At 42.8% G+C, this 19,604-nt stretch overlaps 1 protein-coding gene across 1 annotated transcript in view; it reads right to left on the bottom strand.

The window, feature by feature from the left end:
* Positions 1-19,604, bottom strand: part of Myo3b (myosin IIIB) — a 237,969-nt gene that overhangs the window by 165,355 nt on the left and 53,010 nt on the right. Inside the window, exons 11-12 of the mRNA XM_047544143.1 lie at positions 13,525-13,602; positions 11,378-11,583 (exon numbers count right to left, since the gene is read on the bottom strand). Of these exons, the coding sequence (XP_047400099.1) occupies positions 11,378-11,583; positions 13,525-13,602 (284 nt within the window). The remainder of the gene's footprint in view (positions 1-11,377; positions 11,584-13,524; positions 13,603-19,604) is intronic.

Here is a 19,604-nt window from a genome sequence, read left to right as displayed (position 1 = left end):
ATGAGCTGGCATTAAACTTGGGGCTCTGTGAGGGAATGTGAGGGGCTATGTGCTGGTAGGTGAGCTAAATAGTTTTCTCATACTAGACAAAGGTGCCAAAAACATACAATGGAGAAAACATAAACTGTTCAACAAGTGGTGCTGGGGAAATTGGAAATCCATATACAGCAGAATGAAACTAAACCCCTATCTCTCACCCTGCACAAAACTCAACTCAAAATGGATCAAGGACCTCGGAATCAGATCACAGACCTGCACCTTATAGAAGAAAAAGTAGATCCAAATCTTCATTATGTCGGCTTAGGATCAGACTTCCTTAACATGACTCTCAAGGCAGAAAAAATAAAAGCCAGAATCAATACTTGGGATAGATTCAAACTAAAAAGCTTTTTCTCAGCAAAGGAAACTATCAGCAATGTGAAGAGAGAGCCTACAGAGTGGGAGAAAATCTTTGCCACTCATACTTCAGATACAGCACTAATCTCCAGAACCTATAAAGAACTCAAAAAACTTTACACCAAGAATACAAATAACCCAATCACCAAATGGGCTAAGGAAATGAATAGACACTTCACAGAAGAAGATGTACAAGCAATGAACAGATATACGAAAAAATGTTCAACATCTCTAGTAATAAGAGAAATGCAAATCAAAACTACACTAAGATTTCACCTCACCCAAATTAGAATGGCGATTATCAAGAACACAAGCAACAATAGCTGTTGGTGAGGATATGGGGGAAAAGGTACACACACATTGCTGATGGGGTTGCAAATTAGTGCAGCCACTCTGAAAAGTAATGTAGAGATTCCTTAGAAAACTTGAAATGGACCCACCATTTGACCCAGCTATCTCACTCCTCAGCCTATACCCAAAGGACTTAAAATCAGCATACTACAGTGATGCAGCCACATCAGCGTTCATAGCTGCTCAATTCACAATAGCTAGATTGTGGAACCAACCTAGATGCCCTTCAATTGATGAATGGATAAAGAAACTGTGGTATATATACACAATGGAATATTACTCAGCCACAAAGAAGAATAAAATTATGACATTTGCAGGCAAATGGATGAAGTTGGAGAATATCATGCTAAGTGAGATAAGCCAATCCCCCAAAACCAAAGGATGAATGATCTCTCTTATAAGTGAATGATGATACATAATGGGGGGTAGGAAGGAGGCAAGAATGGAGGAAGGATGGATTGTACAAAGGAAAGAGGGGTGGTAGGGTTGGTGGAAGGAAAAATAACAGATTGAGACAAACATCATTTCCCTTTGTACATGTATGATTACACAAATGGTATGCCTCTACTTCACGTACATCCAGAGAAATAAGTTTTACCCCGTCTGTATATAATCAATCAAAATAAATAATTTTTTTAAAAAAAAGAACAAATGGGTTGTGAGGAAGTGAAGTATTTGTTTTTTCAGTCCCTTTTCATTCTGTAGCTCCCCAATTGATAAATATTAGATTTCTTCCCTGAAAAATATGACTAGCTACCTCCCGTTTCCATGTTCCCTTCTCCCTGGTTAACTGGACTCTGGTTTTTATGTGAGTGACAGGGTACCCAATCCGAGTCCTGAACTCCACTTCCTTTTTTTTCTTTTTTTCTTTTTGCAGTGCTGGGGATTGAACTCAGGGCCTTGTGCTCGCAAGGCAAGCACTCTACCAACTGAGCCATATCCCTAGTCCTAAACTCTACTTCCTAACCCTCTCCCTGCTGCTAGGAATGGTCGTGTGGCTGAGGTGGGGACTAATGAGGTGCACCTGAAATAGCTTCTGGAACAATGTTCTTTCCTGATGAAAGTGGTACAGACAAAGCTGGCTTCGCCCCTTTATTTCTGCCTTAGAAGCAGACCTGGAGGCTGAAGGGGCAGCCCTCATTTTTTACCACAAGCCTATAAGCTGACTCACACACAGAAGATTGTACGAAGGGTCTGAGTCAGAAGGTGTCCAGGTCTCCGATGGCACCATTGAGCAGTTGAACTCATGCTAGAAATAGCTCACCTCTAAACTCCTCTTTATGAGAGAATAAACCAAAAAGCTCAGTTGCCAGTGGTATCCATGGGGCAATTTTGCCCCCAAAAAGACATTTGACAATATCTGGAGATTTTTTTTTTTTTTCAGAGTTGGGGATCAAACCCAGGGTATCACACATGCTAGGCAAGCATTCTACCACTGAGCTTTATCCCCAGCCCCCTAGAGACATTGTTGATTGTCACAGCTGCAGATAGTGGGGAGGGGTGGGTATTGGTATGTAACAGCTAGAAGCTAGGCAAGAAGCTGCTAAATATCTTATAAGATGTAGACCAGTGGCTCACAAATGAAGAATTATCTGATCCAAAATACCAAAGTATCAGGTTGCACGGTTGAGAAACTCGGGTTTAAGCCACTAAAAATGTTCGTTTCTGCTACTCACAGTTAAATGCATTTCTGACTTACAGAGTCCTTCCTTTAGGAAACAAGGAACACGCTCTACGGGCCAGACAACACGCAAGTGAGGTGCTCAGAATACAACAACCAATAAGGTCGACTCCATCTCCTCCAAAGCTCCTAGTCTAGTGGGGCAGGCAGACAAGTTAGGATAAGAACAAAAGGGCATTCCAATGCAGGGTATCAACCTTCAGTGTGGACGCGGAGGGTGGAGCCACCTCCAGTTGGAGTCCAGGAAGGCTTCACAGGGAAGGTACTGGGCTGGAGATGGAGAGGAAGGGAGACCTCCATATGCAGAAGGCTTCCCAGGGAGAAGACAAAGGCCAACCATCAAGCACGGCCTGGAGGGCCCAAGGTCAGCCAAGCACTAGTCTAGGGTGGGTGAGTCAGAGCAGTGTGGGGGGAACAAGAATAGTAGGTTGGGGTCAATTATGGAAAGTCCTGCCTGCTGATCTTATCATCTAGGTGGTGAGGAACAGGCACAGTTCTGTGTTGATGAAAGAACCACAATTAGAGTTTTATAAACATAACTCTCAGGGCAGTATAAAGGGTCATGCGGAAGGGCACAGGTGAATGAGTTAGGAATGTCAGGTACAGCTGAAGGCCAGGCAAAAATTCCACTGAGAGACAGATCAGTGTTCTAAAAGGTACGAAAAGGAAGTAGTCAAAAGAGAAAAAGTGTTTAGGAAGCTCTTTGTCATGTTCCTCTGTAGTCCTTCCTATATGATTTTCTATTAGCCCAGAGATCCTAAAGGCAAGAAAGTGCCTCCTCTCCCCTTGTGTTCTCAGCACCTTGGTACAGGACTTGCCCTATCCATGGGGCCTCATGATACACTTTCTCTTGATAACAGGAAGGTAGTGTCAATGGTCAAGAACTAAAAAGGCCTGAGGTTGGCGGCTTGATCTGGTAGTGAGACACATACATCTTCCTCTTGGATTCATCCATAGGGACCTCTCTGGGATAAGGCTGAAGGAAGATAAAGTCAACAATCAAAGTCACAATATGAAAACCTTAAAAATAATGGTCAGCTCAAACAAATGTCTAGATGTCCAAAGTCAAAAATAAAAAGGTCTGGGGCTGTAGCTCAGTGGGGTAGAGCAACCCTGGGTTCAATCTCCAATACCCCAAGATATTGGTAACAAGAAAGCAGATGGGAAAATGGTAACAGATTTGGAAGAAAATTAGTCCTAAACTGCAGCAGGGACCGCTGTATAGCTACCTGGTTTACACCAAAGGACCCTCCCTTTCCCCCCACAACACCCTCATTGCAGAGACTTAGAATTGTATAAACCCAGACACCTCTGAAAGTATGGGAGAAGAAGGAGCTAAAACAGGAAAATGTCTTTAAAATTAGTAAAGAAGGTCAGGTGTGGTGGTGCAGCCCCTCATCCTAGTGACCTGGAAGACTGAGGCAGAATTGGAAGTTCAAGGCCAAACTCAGCAACTTATTGAGGCCCTAATCATCTTAGTGAGACCCTGTCTCAAAATAAAAATTTATAGAAAGCGGGGGTCATGGATGTGACTCTGTGATTAAGCATCCCTGGGTTCAATCCCTGTTACCAAAAAAATAAAGGACTGGAGACCTAGTCAGAGGTAAAGTGCCCCTGAGTTCAATTCCCAGTAGCAAAAATACATAAATAAGTGAAAGTAATGAAGAAGCAGCCTTATCACCAGATTGTCCTCCCCAGTTGTAGAGGAAAATCTTCTAAAACAGAAGCTTTCTATTTGTAGTAACTAAGAGGTGACTCCTAGCTCTCTTCTTCCACGGGACTCGAGAATCCTGGCAGCTGTTCTAGGTGGAAGACTCGTTTATCAGAATTTTCTGAGGGCAAACATCAGTCTATGAATGGATCAACATTAGAGGACTTTGTATTCATTGAGTAGCTGGCCATCAGATGCTATTTTTGATCTTCTACACCCAAGGAGGATGTCATAGGAGTGTGACACGGTTACAACTCTGCCCAGAGTGGGAATCTGATTCAACTTGAACTCCATTTAGGACATAATACAATGAAAAGGAATGGGGAGAAAGCTGTTGGTGAATTCTAAACCCAGAGGTGGCGGGTCGACAACTTAATGCAGATATTGTGTAGGAAGAAGGAAACACTGCAGACCCACAGAAACAAAAAGAAGGCTTTGGGGAGCACATCGTAAATAATGGTGAGAATTTTGCAGTATAAACAGGAAAAAGATGTCTCCTTGAGCATAGCAACCATTAAAGATTACGCTTAGAGCACAAACAGAGGCTGGGAAAGAGACCTTGACAAAGGAAAGTAACATCCACACAGTCCCATGTGGAACAGGAACCTCATGGGTCAGGAACATCATGGACCGCATCAGGAGGATCAGAGAAATACATCAACTATAAGAAGATGATTTCAAACTGGGCCAGAATTCAAAACCCAGACAGATTGGGTTTTCCCTAACCCCTTTAAGCGGAGTTGGAAACTGTTTTCAATAACTCATTGTAGAATATGTGGAGTTATATAACAGAAAGACAAAGAAACCAAAGCTCAGTTTATAATATAGTACACTGTATATAGTATTTTCCAGAATTAACATCCAATTGTTATCAATAAAACTTTTGTTCTTAGAAAATTCTAAATTAAAAGAGTCTTATAGGTAGGTAGATACCTGGGTAGGGTGGACCTTTCTATAGTTACAGTTGGTTCAAGGGCACAGAATGGTCAAAATAAAGAGCACTGGCTGAGGTCTTAGCCTATCCACACACACTCCATTTTTTTTTTTTTTTTCAAGTGGGGCTGGGGGATTGAACCCAGGGCTTTGTGCACGTGAGGCAAGCACTCTACCCATTGAGATGTATCTCCAGCCCACACACTCCTTTCTTTAACAGAGCCCTGGGGACCAGGGTTCACGTGGGGCTGACTCCACCCCTGGCACTTGACCCCAGGTCATGCCCTGGGTACCCTGATTGGCTCAAGAGTGGACATGTGATCCACACTGGAACCAGAGTTCCCGGTGTGAAAACTCTCAGAAACCCTCTGTGGCAAATTTCCAGGGTCATCTTTGTCAACATGTAAGGACTGCCCACTAATAAGAAATTCATTAGAAGAGAGAGAAAAACAAGGAGGATGGAAGGAAAGAGCCAGTGACTTGGTAAACTCGTGTGATGCCCTGGATTCGAAGGAACCTTCGGACTTCTTAGTTTTGTAAACCAAGACATCCCTCCCTTTTCATTTTTGTTTCAATTACTTTGAATCGACCTTGGTCACTTACTCTTGAGAGATCGCTGACTCATATACCAAGCAAGCAGCCTGTTTTACAGAGGAGAGCCTTCACGAGATGTATCCATGCTATGTGAGCTCCAAGTGGCTCCTTTTTTTTGGAGTGTGGGCTGTGAGGTGGGGAAATGAAAAAGAAGAAGCTAGAACAGGAGGCAGAACAGAGTCCCTTGTCCTATTGAGCTTACCATTTTTAAACTGGATTCTCAGAAAACTCATTCTTTGTTGTAGAGAAAGAAGGTAAATTTGTTTAAAGTCACCCTTCCCATGTGATCTCTAATAATAGCATTTTCAAAGAAAGTTAGAGCCTTTTGAAAACCAGTTTATTTAGGGTTCTCACTTCTTATTAATAAAGAGTTACCATAACTTCTTACCTGAAATCTTATGCTTTATCAATCTAAGTTGTCCATTCAGTGCAAGTGAAACTTAACCTCAACAAAGTCAGCTCCAAAGATCTGTCATGAGCTTCAAAAGAGCAAGGACCAGAGTCAGGAGATGGTAAAAGAAAATAGAGATGAAAGAGAAAGGGTAAGAGTTTGATTACCCTCAGCCAATATTTATTAAGCCCCTAACTTGTGGCAGGTGGACAACACAGATATAAAGTAGGCTGAAAAATAACCCGCCTCCAAGACAGTTCAGGGTGCGGTGAAAAGCAGAGCATTCCTGTACAGTACGGTGAGTGTTACCAATGGAGCTCATCAGAGGGCTCCTGACCCAGCCCAGGAGAGTCAAGGAGGCATCAGAAAAGATGCTGCCCATTCAGAGCCCTGCAGAAAAGGGCAGGGGTCAGCAGGTTGAGGGCTGAGAGAAGAGAGATCCAGGCAACACAGTGTGAGCAAAGGCACAGAAGATGAACAGTCTGAGGAGTTTAGGAGCTCCAACTAGCTCAGTTTTGGCTGGACTGTGATCTGGGAGAAAAGAGAAGAGACTGAAAAAGTAGACAAATCAGGGAGACTCCCCTATGGGGCTAAAGCTTACTCAGTGGGGGTCTGGATGCTTCTTTTAATCAAGACAGCAATAGACTCAGATGGGAATTTTAGATAAATCCTACTCAGTCACTGAGTCCAATCAGGAAGTATGGCATGAGGGTGGACAAAATAGCTTTAAAAGGCCTACAACAGTCATAGATCATTGAAATAGAATGGAATGCAGAGTCCAAAATAAACCCTTACCCTTATGACCAAGTGATGTTCAACAAAGATGCCAAGACAGTCCAATGGGGGAAAGAAAAGTATTTTCAATAAATGGTGCTGGGACCGTTGGATATCCACATATGAAAGAATAAAGTTAGACCTCCCCTACCTACCAGACACAAAAATTAATGCAAAATGGATCATAGATCTAAAATACAAGAGCTATAATTATACAACTCTTAGGAAAAAAACATAGGAGTAAATCTTTGTGACCTTGGGTCAAGTGATGGTTGCTTAGGTAGGATACCCAAGCACAAGCAACAAAAGAAAACCTAAGGCTTCATAAGAATTAAAAATGCTGTGCTTCAAAGAACACCATCAAGAAACTGAACAAACAACTCACAGAATGAGAGAAAGTATTTGCAGTAAGGGACTAGTATCCGGTATATGTAAAAATCAACAATAAAAATGGGCAGAGTTTAGAAACACATTTCCCCAAAGAAGATATACTAATGCCCAATATGCACATGAAAAGTTGTTTAACATCATTAGTCACTGGAGAAATCAAATCAAAACTACAATAAGATACCACTTCATACCCACTAGAATGGCTAAAATAAAAGACCTGACAATAACAAGTGTTGATGAGGATGTAGAAAAATTGGAATTCTTATAACATTGCTTATAAGCATATAAACTGATGCAGCCACTTTGAACTTAGGGTTACCATACTCAGAAATTCTCCCTCCAGGTAATACCTCCAAATAAGTGAAAATGTATTTACGTCAAAAGTTACACATGAATCAACACAACAACATTATCTCAGAAGTGGAAATGATACAAAAGGCTGCCAATTGAGTGAATAAACAAAATATGGCATATCCACACAATGGAATAGTCATCCATAAAAAGGAAGAAAATACTGATACATAGTGCATCATGGCTGATTGTTGAAAACATAATGCCAAATGAAAATGCCAGCCACAAAAGACCGCATGCTATATGATCAATTTACATGAAAATTTCAGACTAGGCAGATCCATATAGACAGAAGTTCGATGATTATTGGTTGCCTAGTGCTGGTGGGGTGAGGAGTAAGGGGAGGATTGCTAATGGGTAGATGGTTTCTTTTTAGATATTACAATGTCCTAAGATTAGATGATATTGGTGGTTGCACAACTCTGTGAATATACTAAAACCGTTGAATTATAGACTTTAAAGGGGTGACTTTTATAAATCCTGAATTATAACTTATTAGGCAGATAAGAGCTACCACAACAACGCAGGCCTGGACTTAAGCCTTGGGAGAGGGATGGAAGGCTCCCTAGGAAACCTTGTGGAGAAACTTCAGCAGGTCCGAACATCAGGACCTCGTCATGTGTTGTTTAAAGGAAATGAAGAGAAGTCGAAAATGACTCTGAAGGGGAAGGCAGTGGAGGAATAGAAGGGAGAACGAGATGAAGGAGAAATCAAAGCACCATGACGCTCTGTGCCATCACAAGAGGAATGGAAGATGCCAATGGAAAAAGAGGGAAGAGTTTCATTTCCATCAACGGACGTTGATTTAACAACTACTAAGAACTGGGTCCTACTGGGTGCAGGTCTCACATCTTGCGAGCTCAACTAGGAGTCAGCTAGCATCTCCGGAAGACGTAGAGGCTAAGGAAGGCCTAGGAATCTGCACGAAATCCCTGAAAATCTTCAAGATGTGGGCTCTGCGCATGCCTGCCTTCTCATCATGCGGATCAGAAACACCTTTTACAGCAGCACTGGGTTACTTACCAAATATCATGTCTAAAAGGATATTAGAACTCAGGTCCCCTTATTAAACTGCATGATTAACTATGATATTTAAACACACCATTAGCCTTGGCCTTATTCTTTAGACATGTGCTAGGACACACCCCAGCATATGCAGGTATATGTGTCAGCCCCAGTGTGGACCTTCTGAGGGATCCTGCTTCAGACCAGGAGGACAGTGAATGTCCACCTGGTTTTCTTGTGGTGTCCCTCAACATTCTGGCTTATAGGGAGGTTTCAGATACCCGCTCAGCACTGCCAGGTGTCCTCTTTTGTACCAGTGAACAGATGAAGACTTCCAGTTCACCTGGTTCCATTGACTGGGAGGGTGTTGATGGTTGAGGGGCAGGGAGCACCCCTATCCTCAAAGGTCCATGACTAGAGGATAAGAAAGGGCACTTCCAAGTTATTTTTCCAGAAAATTCAAGGATGACAGAGCAAGTAAGCATTTGCGGTTTGGTCAGGCTTGCAGACTTGGGGGACTGGAGATGTTTTTCCCTACTCTGGATGAGACAACAGAATCCCAAGAACACTACCTTTCAGGTTTTGGTCCTGAATGCCAGAAAACCGGAAAAGGTAAAGCGCAACCTTAAACAAGCCTTTACCTTTCATTTGCCTCTGCTTGATAAACCCTGAATGGCTCTGTGGCTGGGTTCCCTGCCTTTGATTGTTTTGTCTGCATATTTCCTGCTAAGAGTTTACAAAACAGCACTCTTGAACAGGAAGATAAGAAGCACCTATTTGTTGAATAAGATCAAGGGGGAAAACTGCTAGCTCATCCATTTTGTTGTTAAGTTGCTCAAAAGGATCAAAATACCAATTAACTTGCTGGCTCAGAAATCTTTGATACCCTCAGATTTACTGACATTTTGAAACTCTTGTTCATACTTGCCTAATGGCTTTCTGATTATGAACAAAGAAGTGCCAATCTGTTTAGCATTTGACCTGTTTTCTTAAATATTTTTCTGTATTCCACATTTTGTGGCTAAAAATACTTGACTAGTTACATTCACAAGCTAGGTCTTTTTTTTTTTTTTTTTTTTTTTTTTTAACGTGCTCCACCTCCAAATTTAAGAGAGAGAAAACAGAGGCTTAAAGACATTTAAGCCATTTCATTCTTATTTTTAATTTAAAAGCTCTCGATGCAAGGAACGCTTTCATTCTTCCTTCTCCCATCCCCATGGAATTTTGCAGAATTTGGAAGACTTGATGAAGCAAGCTGCCATATTTAAGATGCATTCTCCCCAGACAGTAAGTTGGAAAAATGACCTTGGGCACATGTTTCAGAATGGGAGTAAAAAAGTACTAATGGTGGCTAGTGAGCAGATTTTAAAACAGATCCTAATATTCCCCTCTGGGCATGCTCGGATAGTAGTACTTCTTTCTCAAAGGTGATTTTCTATTACTGTTGCTTATTATTTCTTCACAGAACATTCTGTAAATCCTACCTGTAATCATATGCACACACAAGGCATCCCTGTGGCAATTGTGCAGAAAAGAGCAGTATTGCATCCAAAGGCAGTTTCTAGGTTTAGAAAGCTATTTATGCAATTTATGTGTTCAATAAACATTGATTGAATGCAGTGAACCGAGGAGATTAAATGTGTGGATGTCGAAAACAGACTATTTGGGTTCAAGTCCTGGCTCTATCATTTATACCATGGGATCTTGGAAAAAAATCATTTAAATTCTTTGTGCCACATCAATGGAATATTACTCAGCCATAAAAAAGAATGACTTTATGACTTTTGCTGGTAAATGGATGGATCTGGAGACTATCATGCTAAGTGAAATAAGCCAATCCCAAAAAAAACCAAAAGTTGAATGTGCTCTCTGATATGTGGATGCTAATACACAAAAAAGCGGGGGAATAGAAATTCCATGGATTAGACAAAGGGGAAGGAAGGGAAGGAAAGGGAGATGAGAACGGGAAACATGGTAGAATGAATCAGACATAATTTTCCTATGTTCATTTATGACTACACGACCAGTGAAACTCCACATCATGTACAAACACAAGAATGGTATCCTAATTAGAATAAGTCATACTCCATGTATGTATCATATGTCAAAACACACTCTACTGTCATGTATATTTAAAAAGAACAAATAAAAAAATAAATTCTTTGTGTGATCTGATTTCCTCACCTGTAAAATGGGAATGATAATAGGGCCCAGCTTATAGTGCTGCCCTGTGGATCAAGTGAGATGTTACAGTTGAGGATAGTGCCCTAAAATGTCCTGTACTCTTAAGACATTTTAGGTGTCAGGTAAGTGTTCATTTCACTGTTATACCATGTCAGACCCTGGAAGATAAGTGCCTCCTTAGATACATTTAAATCCTCCAGAATCTTGACCCACGCATGAAGGGATACATCCCTCACAAATATCTGCAGAATTTGAGACCTAAGAATTTCTAACATGGAAAAGGCCTATGTACACTTATTTTTAATGTGATCAGAAGGACGCTTCTCCTGTCCTCTGGATCTCTGCGGCTTTGTTGGAGCACAATAAAAATACAACATTTCAGCAAGTTCATGGCAGGGGGTAACCATCCAGCTACCTGTTTGGAGGGAAGTGGGAAGGAGGAGCAACCACAGGGGCAGGGATGACCAGGGGACAGCTATATTTGCAGCACACATTTCCTCTTCCCCTCCCCAGTACTGGAGGTGGAACCCAGGGCTTCATGCGTGCCAGGCAAGCACTCTACCACTGAACCACACCCAAACCCTGTAACACGCATTTCCAAAGATGCCATTCTGACCTTTTCACAAACTCTTCGAAGAGGATGCGGTGGGAATAGCCCTGCCTTCTGATGTTGACGGTCTCCAGGATCCCTGTGGAGCGGAGCTGGGTGAGGACCCTCTCTCGGGAGAACTTCAGGGCCTCTCGGTCATCGTTGGGTTTAATGCAACGCACAAAGTGAGGCTGTCCAACCACCATTTTGGAGAGCAAGTCCATCAGAGAATACTACCAGGGAGAAAACCACATACGAAATGAGGTTCCCACCAGCACGGACCTGCAGGGGCCTTTAGAGTAGTTTGGGGTTTGCAAATGACTCACAGACCCTTGAAGCAGAATGTGAAATCAGCAATGGTTTATGGCAGTGTAAGTTCTCCTTAGAGCTGCCCGAAGATTCACAAGGATTCTTTGAACATCTCCTAGTGCCAAGCAATATCCCCACGTTGGCAGAAACCTGAGAATATGCTCTAGTTGGAATACCCTTGGTATCCAAAATGATGGTCCACAAACTGTAATTTTAAATAACCAGATTTGGGGAAAGCGAGTGTTTCTTCAGCCTAAGAATCACCAAAAAGTCTAAGTAAATCCTACCCATATGGTTGGCAAAAGGAAGAGAAACAAGAGGAATAGAGAAAGACAAAACACACACACACACACAACCAAGAAAATTATAGAAAAAGAAGATTATGATGATCGACTAACATACACTTGGTAGAGAGAGGAGGAAAGGAGATGTGGAACCACAGGGGTGCTTGTGCAGGAGGCTGCCATTGTCCCTCAGGATTGGTGGGACTCCTCTTCCAAGCAACCCTTCAGGTGCAATTTCAAACTACACAGGAAATCAGTTCCATGCATTTATGATCACCCCACTGCTGATCAAAATTGGCCGTACCTAGCTTATCAAGGTTCTCTGATAGGTTTAGTTTCAAGGAACCAGTATTTTAAGGGCATCAAACTGTTGTCATGGTATATTTCTGCAAAACTATAAGCAAGCAGTTTCTCCAATAATGGTGGGGGAGGGGGGTTTTGCTTAGGATCTTGAGGATGATTTCACATAGTCCAAGAGCCTCCAGATCCCATGGGCACACACACACACACACACACACACACACACACACACAGAGCAAGGTTAGGAGGGGGATGATTATACAGTTGATAAAAAGGTCAGGACCAGAGTGGGGTTTCAAGATAAGAAACAAGTAACACCAGAGAGGTCAAGCAGGTACTGAAAGTCAACTGCATTCGTGGAGGGCTGGACAGAAAGATCACACCATGAGCTCAATTTAGTCTGCCTCTGAAACACAAGTGGCTCGGTTGGACTTTGTGGCTTTCGATCCTTCTTGCACCCATGAACCTTCCAAGGAGAATTCCACCCACAGAGCTGGTTCCCAGCACTAAAGGTCCTGCCCTTCAGACCGCTTGCTCCTTCAGCTCTCGAGCCACATCCTCAACCCTATCACCCATCCCTGCAGAACCCCTTCTGGTGTCAACTCCATCTTACCATCTTAATCTGTCACTGAGATAGGTTCCTACTTGGTCCTAACAGCATCTCCACCATGAAGCTACCCAGATGGCTACCCACCTTAGCTCCCGAGGGCTCCTGATCTCTAGCAAGCTTCCAACTCTAATGCTTTGTAATAATTTGAAGATGAACAAATCTGTGCAAAATGGTAGAAGAGGGCATGTGTCTTATCTTTGCTATATCATGGGCATTTAACAGAGCCCTTCTAGAGACAAATGTTTTCTACCCAAAGGAGGCAGAAATGGGAACTAATAAGGCTCAGGCAAATGGATTTTGCAATGGGTCAACTCAACCTAGGAACATATAGCTAACACTTTCCTCAGTATCTCAACGTCATAAGCCACCTTCAGGAATTGCATCGACTATGATTGTTTGCTGAAGAAATGGCCGACTCCTGTAGCTTTCAAGCCAAAAAGTAGCTCAAAGGCTACCGGAGTCAGGGCACTCAATGGACAGTGGTCAATGTCACTCAGTGTGACAGTGTTTCTGCTGCCGCCTCCACTCGGCCCCAGCCCCCACTCCCACCAGCCACTTTCTTAACTGTCTCTTGAGCTTCACCCTGTTCCAGTGACACTGAACCTCTTGTGGGAAGGTTTGGCGAGGTCTTTCTGGAAGAAGGCTGGCTAGAGATCAAGGAGACCCCATACCCGGAAGTAAGAAGCCATGGTTTGCCTCTTCATGTTGGTGCTTTCTTCCGGATGCCGTAGCACCTCCAGGGTGTCCACCTGGAAGCACAGAGAGAGGGAAGTGGTTTTCGAATACAGACACTTCATTCATTCTCCAGGTTTTCCCAAATCTGAAAGGCTATGTGATCAAACGCCCCAGGGACCTGGTGTTTTAAGTTTCAACAGCTTCACTGTGAGGAGAACTTTAAAAGAAGAAAAAAGAACATGCATTGTTCAAGAAATCAGCAAAGGCCCCGAGGCTGGGTGATTCTAAGGACACGGATCCCGACCACAGGGAATGAGGTCAGCACCAGTCACCTCCCTGTCATCAGCCCCTGGTGCTCAACGTATGTACTCCTGCCTCCCGCGGTTCCCAAGAGCTCACTGCAGGCAGGAGCCGGGGCACCAAATCACAGGGAACCCAGCAGGCTACACATGTTCCCAATCATCTCTCCAAAAACTACCTGAGCTGATGGGAAGGAATTTCTGGATGAAAAATAATGTAGGAATGGATTACAAGCAACCTGTGTTTCATTATTGTAACTCGACAACAAAAATTCTGAGTTGGTTGGTGGAGTCTATGAGCGGCAGTTCCCCATCTTCCCTGAGCAGGTGGCCCGGGGTATGAGGCAGGAACGTCAGCACTTCTTCAGGTGGAGGGCTGTCCAGGCAGCCTCCTCCCCAGGCCCTGAGGACAGCTGCCGCCCTGTTCAAGGAAATCAACAAATGGGTGCTAAAAGCAGTGGTGGGGGCCCTGAGAGGGGAGAATAATGAGGTTCACCTGGAAGGGTGTTCAGGCGACTGTGGAAAATGGAAGGAAGCACTTCTGTTGGGTTGGAGAAAGAACACAGGTTTGTTTAAGAAGGGGGATAACTTCTCAAAAACTGGAAAAGCAACCCAAACCGTGAGCTGGAATACAACCCGAGTGAGGACACATCTGGGCTGTGCAGCTTTCTTTTTAACGGGCTGCACTCTGGGTGCAGGCAGGTCATCCACATGCAGCTGAAATAGCAACATACCTGCTTGTCTGCTTAAATTTTTAATGAAAAAGGAGGAAAGGAAAACATCTGTGATTAGAAGGGAGGGTGCTCTAATACAGAAAAGGGAAGATCCAGCGCCCCTGCTCCATCCACCACGCTCTCCACCTCAGCACGTCTACACTGCAGGTTTCCTCCCCCTCCCTCCGCACATGGGAGCACAGAGCTCAGAGCTGGTGAGGGTTGGGGCAAGCTAATAAGGACCAAAGGGAGGATGGTGGCTGGGGTCAGCCTTCTGCTGAATGGTAAACTTGGAGAGTTTCTTCAACTTTCTTTCTCCATGTTTTCTCCCCTTAACCCTGCTTCCCACTTGACCTACACACACACACACACACTGTTAGGAATTCCCCCCAGCCACTTCCTTTTATTTAGAGATCCCCCCTGAAGAAGCACCTCTTGCTTTGAACTTTGCTTTTCTTCTCATTGCCCTCCCTTTCTATTCAAATTAGTAAAGGAGGACCAGCCCCCAAGGCTTTGGTGCCCTGAGAAAGGACTCAGAAAACTTATCCATAATTCTCTACTCGTAGGTGGTGATAGATTGACCTGTTACCCGCCTTCAGAAGGTACAGTAGACCCTTGGCATTCAAGAATTCAAGTGTTTAGTGATCAGAAACCCTTGATGGCTCAGACATAGTTTTATTAGCTTGTTTGCTTGGGCCCAGTCAGCTGGCCTTGAACTTGTGGGCCCAGGTTATCCTCCTGCCTTAGCCTCCATATTAACTGGGACTATACATGGATGCCACCAGACCCAGCTACTGAGACACAGTTTAAAAGGAATAGTGTATTATTTTCAAGCTCAGTACAGATTTGTACCCTGTAGCAAAATGGAAAGAAGAAGAAGAAGAAAAAAAGGACCAATTTGCACTTCTAAGGTTGTAAAACTAGTGTGGACAGGAGGGAGGCACCCCCTTACACACCCCCGCAAGTGGGAGCTGGGCCTCACCACCCAGCACTCAGTTTCAAAAGGACTGTCCTTGCATTCGCATACAGGGAAACTCTTGGAAAGGAAAAGAAAACCTGTTCTTGGTTACCTACAACCTGGAAATGCTAACGTTTGTAATTCATCACCTACATACTCAGCACCGTACTTTACAGAAGAAATAATACATTGTTGAGATATTTTCTAATTTAAGAATTTAGAAAAGTCTTGGGTTGATGAAAGGTCTTAAATATTTACAAAATCATAAGGTTCTCCTGAATACAGAGTGGATCTAAAGAGGGAACCAATCTTAAAGCAATTGTGGAAGGGATATTCTAGATAAAACCACTGTCTGCCTAACTCAGGACACTTTCCTCCTACAAAACCAATTCACATAACAGTGTAAACCATTTGGAGCTGAGCAAGCTTGCTTTCTGCCCAGATGGCAAATGTCCTGCCTGGCCCTTGTGAGTGGTGCTCATTGGCCTTCAGGTTCCACAGGGAAGCTTTGCACATTGTATTGCAGGTTCCCAACCACGACAGCTGAGCAGGCTTCTATGGATGGCTACCAAAACTTGAGAAATAAAGCATGTATTGAGTATATCCTGTGTGAAATCATTGTCCTGTACTGACATTGAACTCTCAAAATGACAATGTGAAGTAAGTTCTACTATTAGTCCCGTTCTACATACGAGAAAATGAAGGCTCAGAGATTTCTGAAATTTTAAGTACGTTTTCCAGAGTCTTGAAGCCTAGATCTGGATATAGTTCTGATTCCTAAATGTGACTTCTTAACATGTTATGTGGTTTGATATAACTTAAAAAATCAAAGTCTGAGGCACAGTATTATTAAAAAGATTTGCCTCATCTGTCAACTGAATTTACTCTAGGATGAAGACATAGACTCCAAAAAGTCCCATAAACCATCCAGATCTCAGCAACAAATGAAGAACCAAAAAAATGTCTCCTGGTCTCAGTAAGTGCTCACTATTTGCATCCTGAAACCTCAGAAGTGCTTATACTTATTATCTTCCTGACAAGGTCTTTTGTCAAGAATTTTTACTGCTACCAAGTGATAGATTTATCCCTTAAGAAGTAAAACGCCCACGGCATGACCCCTCTCGAAGGCCCAGTGGCACTGAATGGGAAAGCAAGCCTGGCATCGCACACAGGCCTGAGCAGCCATGCTTCCTGGATTGGAGCCGGCAGGGCTCAGGACAAGCCGCCCAAGAGATGGCATCGTGGCCTTTGGGAGAACGGAAGCAGGAAGGCCACCCCCTACTTTTTGCCTTTCTTTTCTAAAACAGGTCATAAAACCTAGGATTGTCACTCTCCCACCTTCTCCTCTAAGGCCTTCATGTGACAGGAGTCTTACCTAATACCAGAAGGAAACAAGGTCACGCAAGGACACTGAAAAGGATCTAAACAAATCGCCCCCAGTGTATTACCACAGGTAAAGCCTCTTGGTCCCCAGTGATATTCCTGCATGACTGTAAAACTACACAGATTGTTTCTTCGGGTCTTTGTTTCTGAAGGCTCCATGTCATGCAAAACTTACATTAAATAAATGTGTGTGCTTTTTTCTCATCCATCTGTCTTTGACATGAGGGTCTCAGCCATGAACCTTATAACAAATGAGGAAAAGATTTTACTTTTTCTCCCATATAGAGCACAGCTTCATCTAGGGCTGCTTTGCTCTTTTATCTTGGATAAAGTTGAGATAGACAATCAAAGTTTGTTTTTAAAATTATTGTTGCCCTTTATGTTTGTTTTTGGTTTTTTGTTTTGTTTTGTTTTTATTTTTTGCAGTGCTGGGAATTGAACCCAGGGCCTTGTGCTTGCGAGGCAGGCACTCTACCAACTGAGCTAAATCCCCAGCCCCCTTCATGTTTTTGGATGCCTTAATTTGAACTTCCGGTTCACCTCCTTTCCAAGTGAAAATGAATCTATGGTTGTTTCCAGTTTACCCATACATGTTATTATTATTTTAATGATGTAAATATACACCCCATGCTAGAAGGCACCCTTCTCATGGGGCAGGGCCTGAAAAGCAGTGGAGAGAGGATACTGGGTTTGGAGGGCAGGGGAAGTGTCCTGGCAGGCTCCCACAGTCAAAAATCAAATATGGGAAAGGAGAGGAATCTGGGCTGGCGAGGAATACTGTACAGGAGTCTTTAATCTTTTTGCATCATGATCTCTTTTAGAAACTGGTGGAAGCCAATAACTCCAAAACAAAACAAAACAAAACAAAACAAAAAACCCCACCACATCTCAATCCATCTTCATCCCTTGTACATTCTATAATGGCAAATTTGCCCCCTTGTTAACTAACATTCACCCCAAAGTCAACGCTCACAAAGCGGTGAAAACTTTGAGTCTCCTGACACACAAGTTTCCAACTAAAGTCAAACAGGGCGATGCTCAGCCTCTTTTGTTTCAACTCTGCTCCTAAACATGAGTGTCTATTTTTGAGGTCTATTTAACTGCCTCACTTTTGCATGTATTTGTGTTTGGTCGTGCTGTTTGGAACGCCCCCAGGTATGGTGCTGAAGCACTCCTTCACTGTTCCTAAGCACAATCAGGTTGTGCGGTGCTTGTGGAGAAGGCACGTATTCCACAAGCTGTACTCAGGCATGAGTTTTTGTGCTGTTGGCTGAGTTCCGTGACACAGATACAACAAGAGGAGCACTGTTTTACATAAAGAAAGGCTGAATTAATCATTGACAAGAAATATACACTAAATCAGGTAGCTCTAAACAGAAACATAAAATGAGGTTATGCATTGATCCGTTGACCCTGACCAGTGTCTCTCAGGAACCTAACCCTGTATTTCCTCAAGGAGCAATGGCCCAGTGTTTGCTGATCCGGTGAGTGCAGTGATTTATAGCCCAGGACTCACACAAATACTAAGAATTGGCTGCATTTAAGATAAACAAACGTTTAAGTGTAAGATCAAGAGACACTCAGAACCCCTCCATGGTTCAAAAATACAAAATAGAAAGTGCCAGAAATAAACAATTCACAAGTTTTCAATTGTGCACCATTGTAAATAGATTGCAATCCCTCTTGGTCCCACACAAGATGTGAATCAATTTATCTAAGTCCCTTCTAGGGGCCCACATAACCCCTGCTAAATAATTTTAATATTTTCCCATGAAGTAGCAAGGTTGAAAAGTAGGACACGAAAATGGATCATAATAGTAATGTGGGTACAAAAGTTATTATTAACAAAAATCTCTTGATTTCCTACTCTGTGCAAGTAAGTCTTTTATTCTCATGAAAAGTAAGGAAAAATATATACATATGTAAATATATCTGTATTAATTTGGGGATAATATTCAACAGTATTATGTGTGGTTGAATTTCTTATTCTTTATTAAAATTAATATTTTATGTAAACAAAAAAAAGAGAATTCAGAGTTGTAACCTGTTTATTTCTTGATCACCTTTAAGATAACTGTTTTTGGTATTAGTACATAGTCTTCTCTGATCCCTGGGGGATATATCCAAAGACCCCCAGTTGATGCCTGAAACGACAGACACTACCAAAACCTATATATTATACTTTTTACTATACATACATAACCATGATAAATTTTAATTTATAAATTAGGCACTATTAGAGATTAAAACCTGTTTTGGTCAGCTTTTTTTTGCCACTGTGACTAAAAGACCTAACCAGCACAACTGTAGTGGAGGAAAAGTTTATTTGGGGGCTCACAATTTCAGAACTCTCAGTCCACAGACAGCAGGCTCTATTCCTCAAGGCTCAAGGTGAGACTGAACACTATGGTGGAAGAGGGAGGCAGAGGGAAGCAGCTCACAAGATGATCAGAAAGCAGAGAGCGAGAGCAAGAGCGAGAGCGAGAGAGAGAGAGAGAGAGAGAGAGAGAGAGAGCTCCACTTGCCAAATACAACATATATCCCAAAGTCACGACCCCAATGCCCCACCTCCTCGAGCCACACCCCACCTGCCTTTAATTACCACTCACTTAATCCCATCAGATGATTGATTCACTGGTTGGGTTAAGACTCTCATAACCCAATTTCTTCTCTGAACCTTATTGCATTGTCTCACACGTGAGCTCTTGGGGGACACCTCACAT

This window comes from Sciurus carolinensis, chromosome 3 (assembly GCF_902686445.1).
Source record: "Sciurus carolinensis chromosome 3, mSciCar1.2, whole genome shotgun sequence".
NCBI lineage: Eukaryota > Metazoa > Chordata > Mammalia > Rodentia > Sciuridae > Sciurus > Sciurus carolinensis.
The sequence above is the reverse complement of the archived record's forward strand: the minus strand, read 5'-3'. Positions and strand labels throughout refer to the sequence as shown.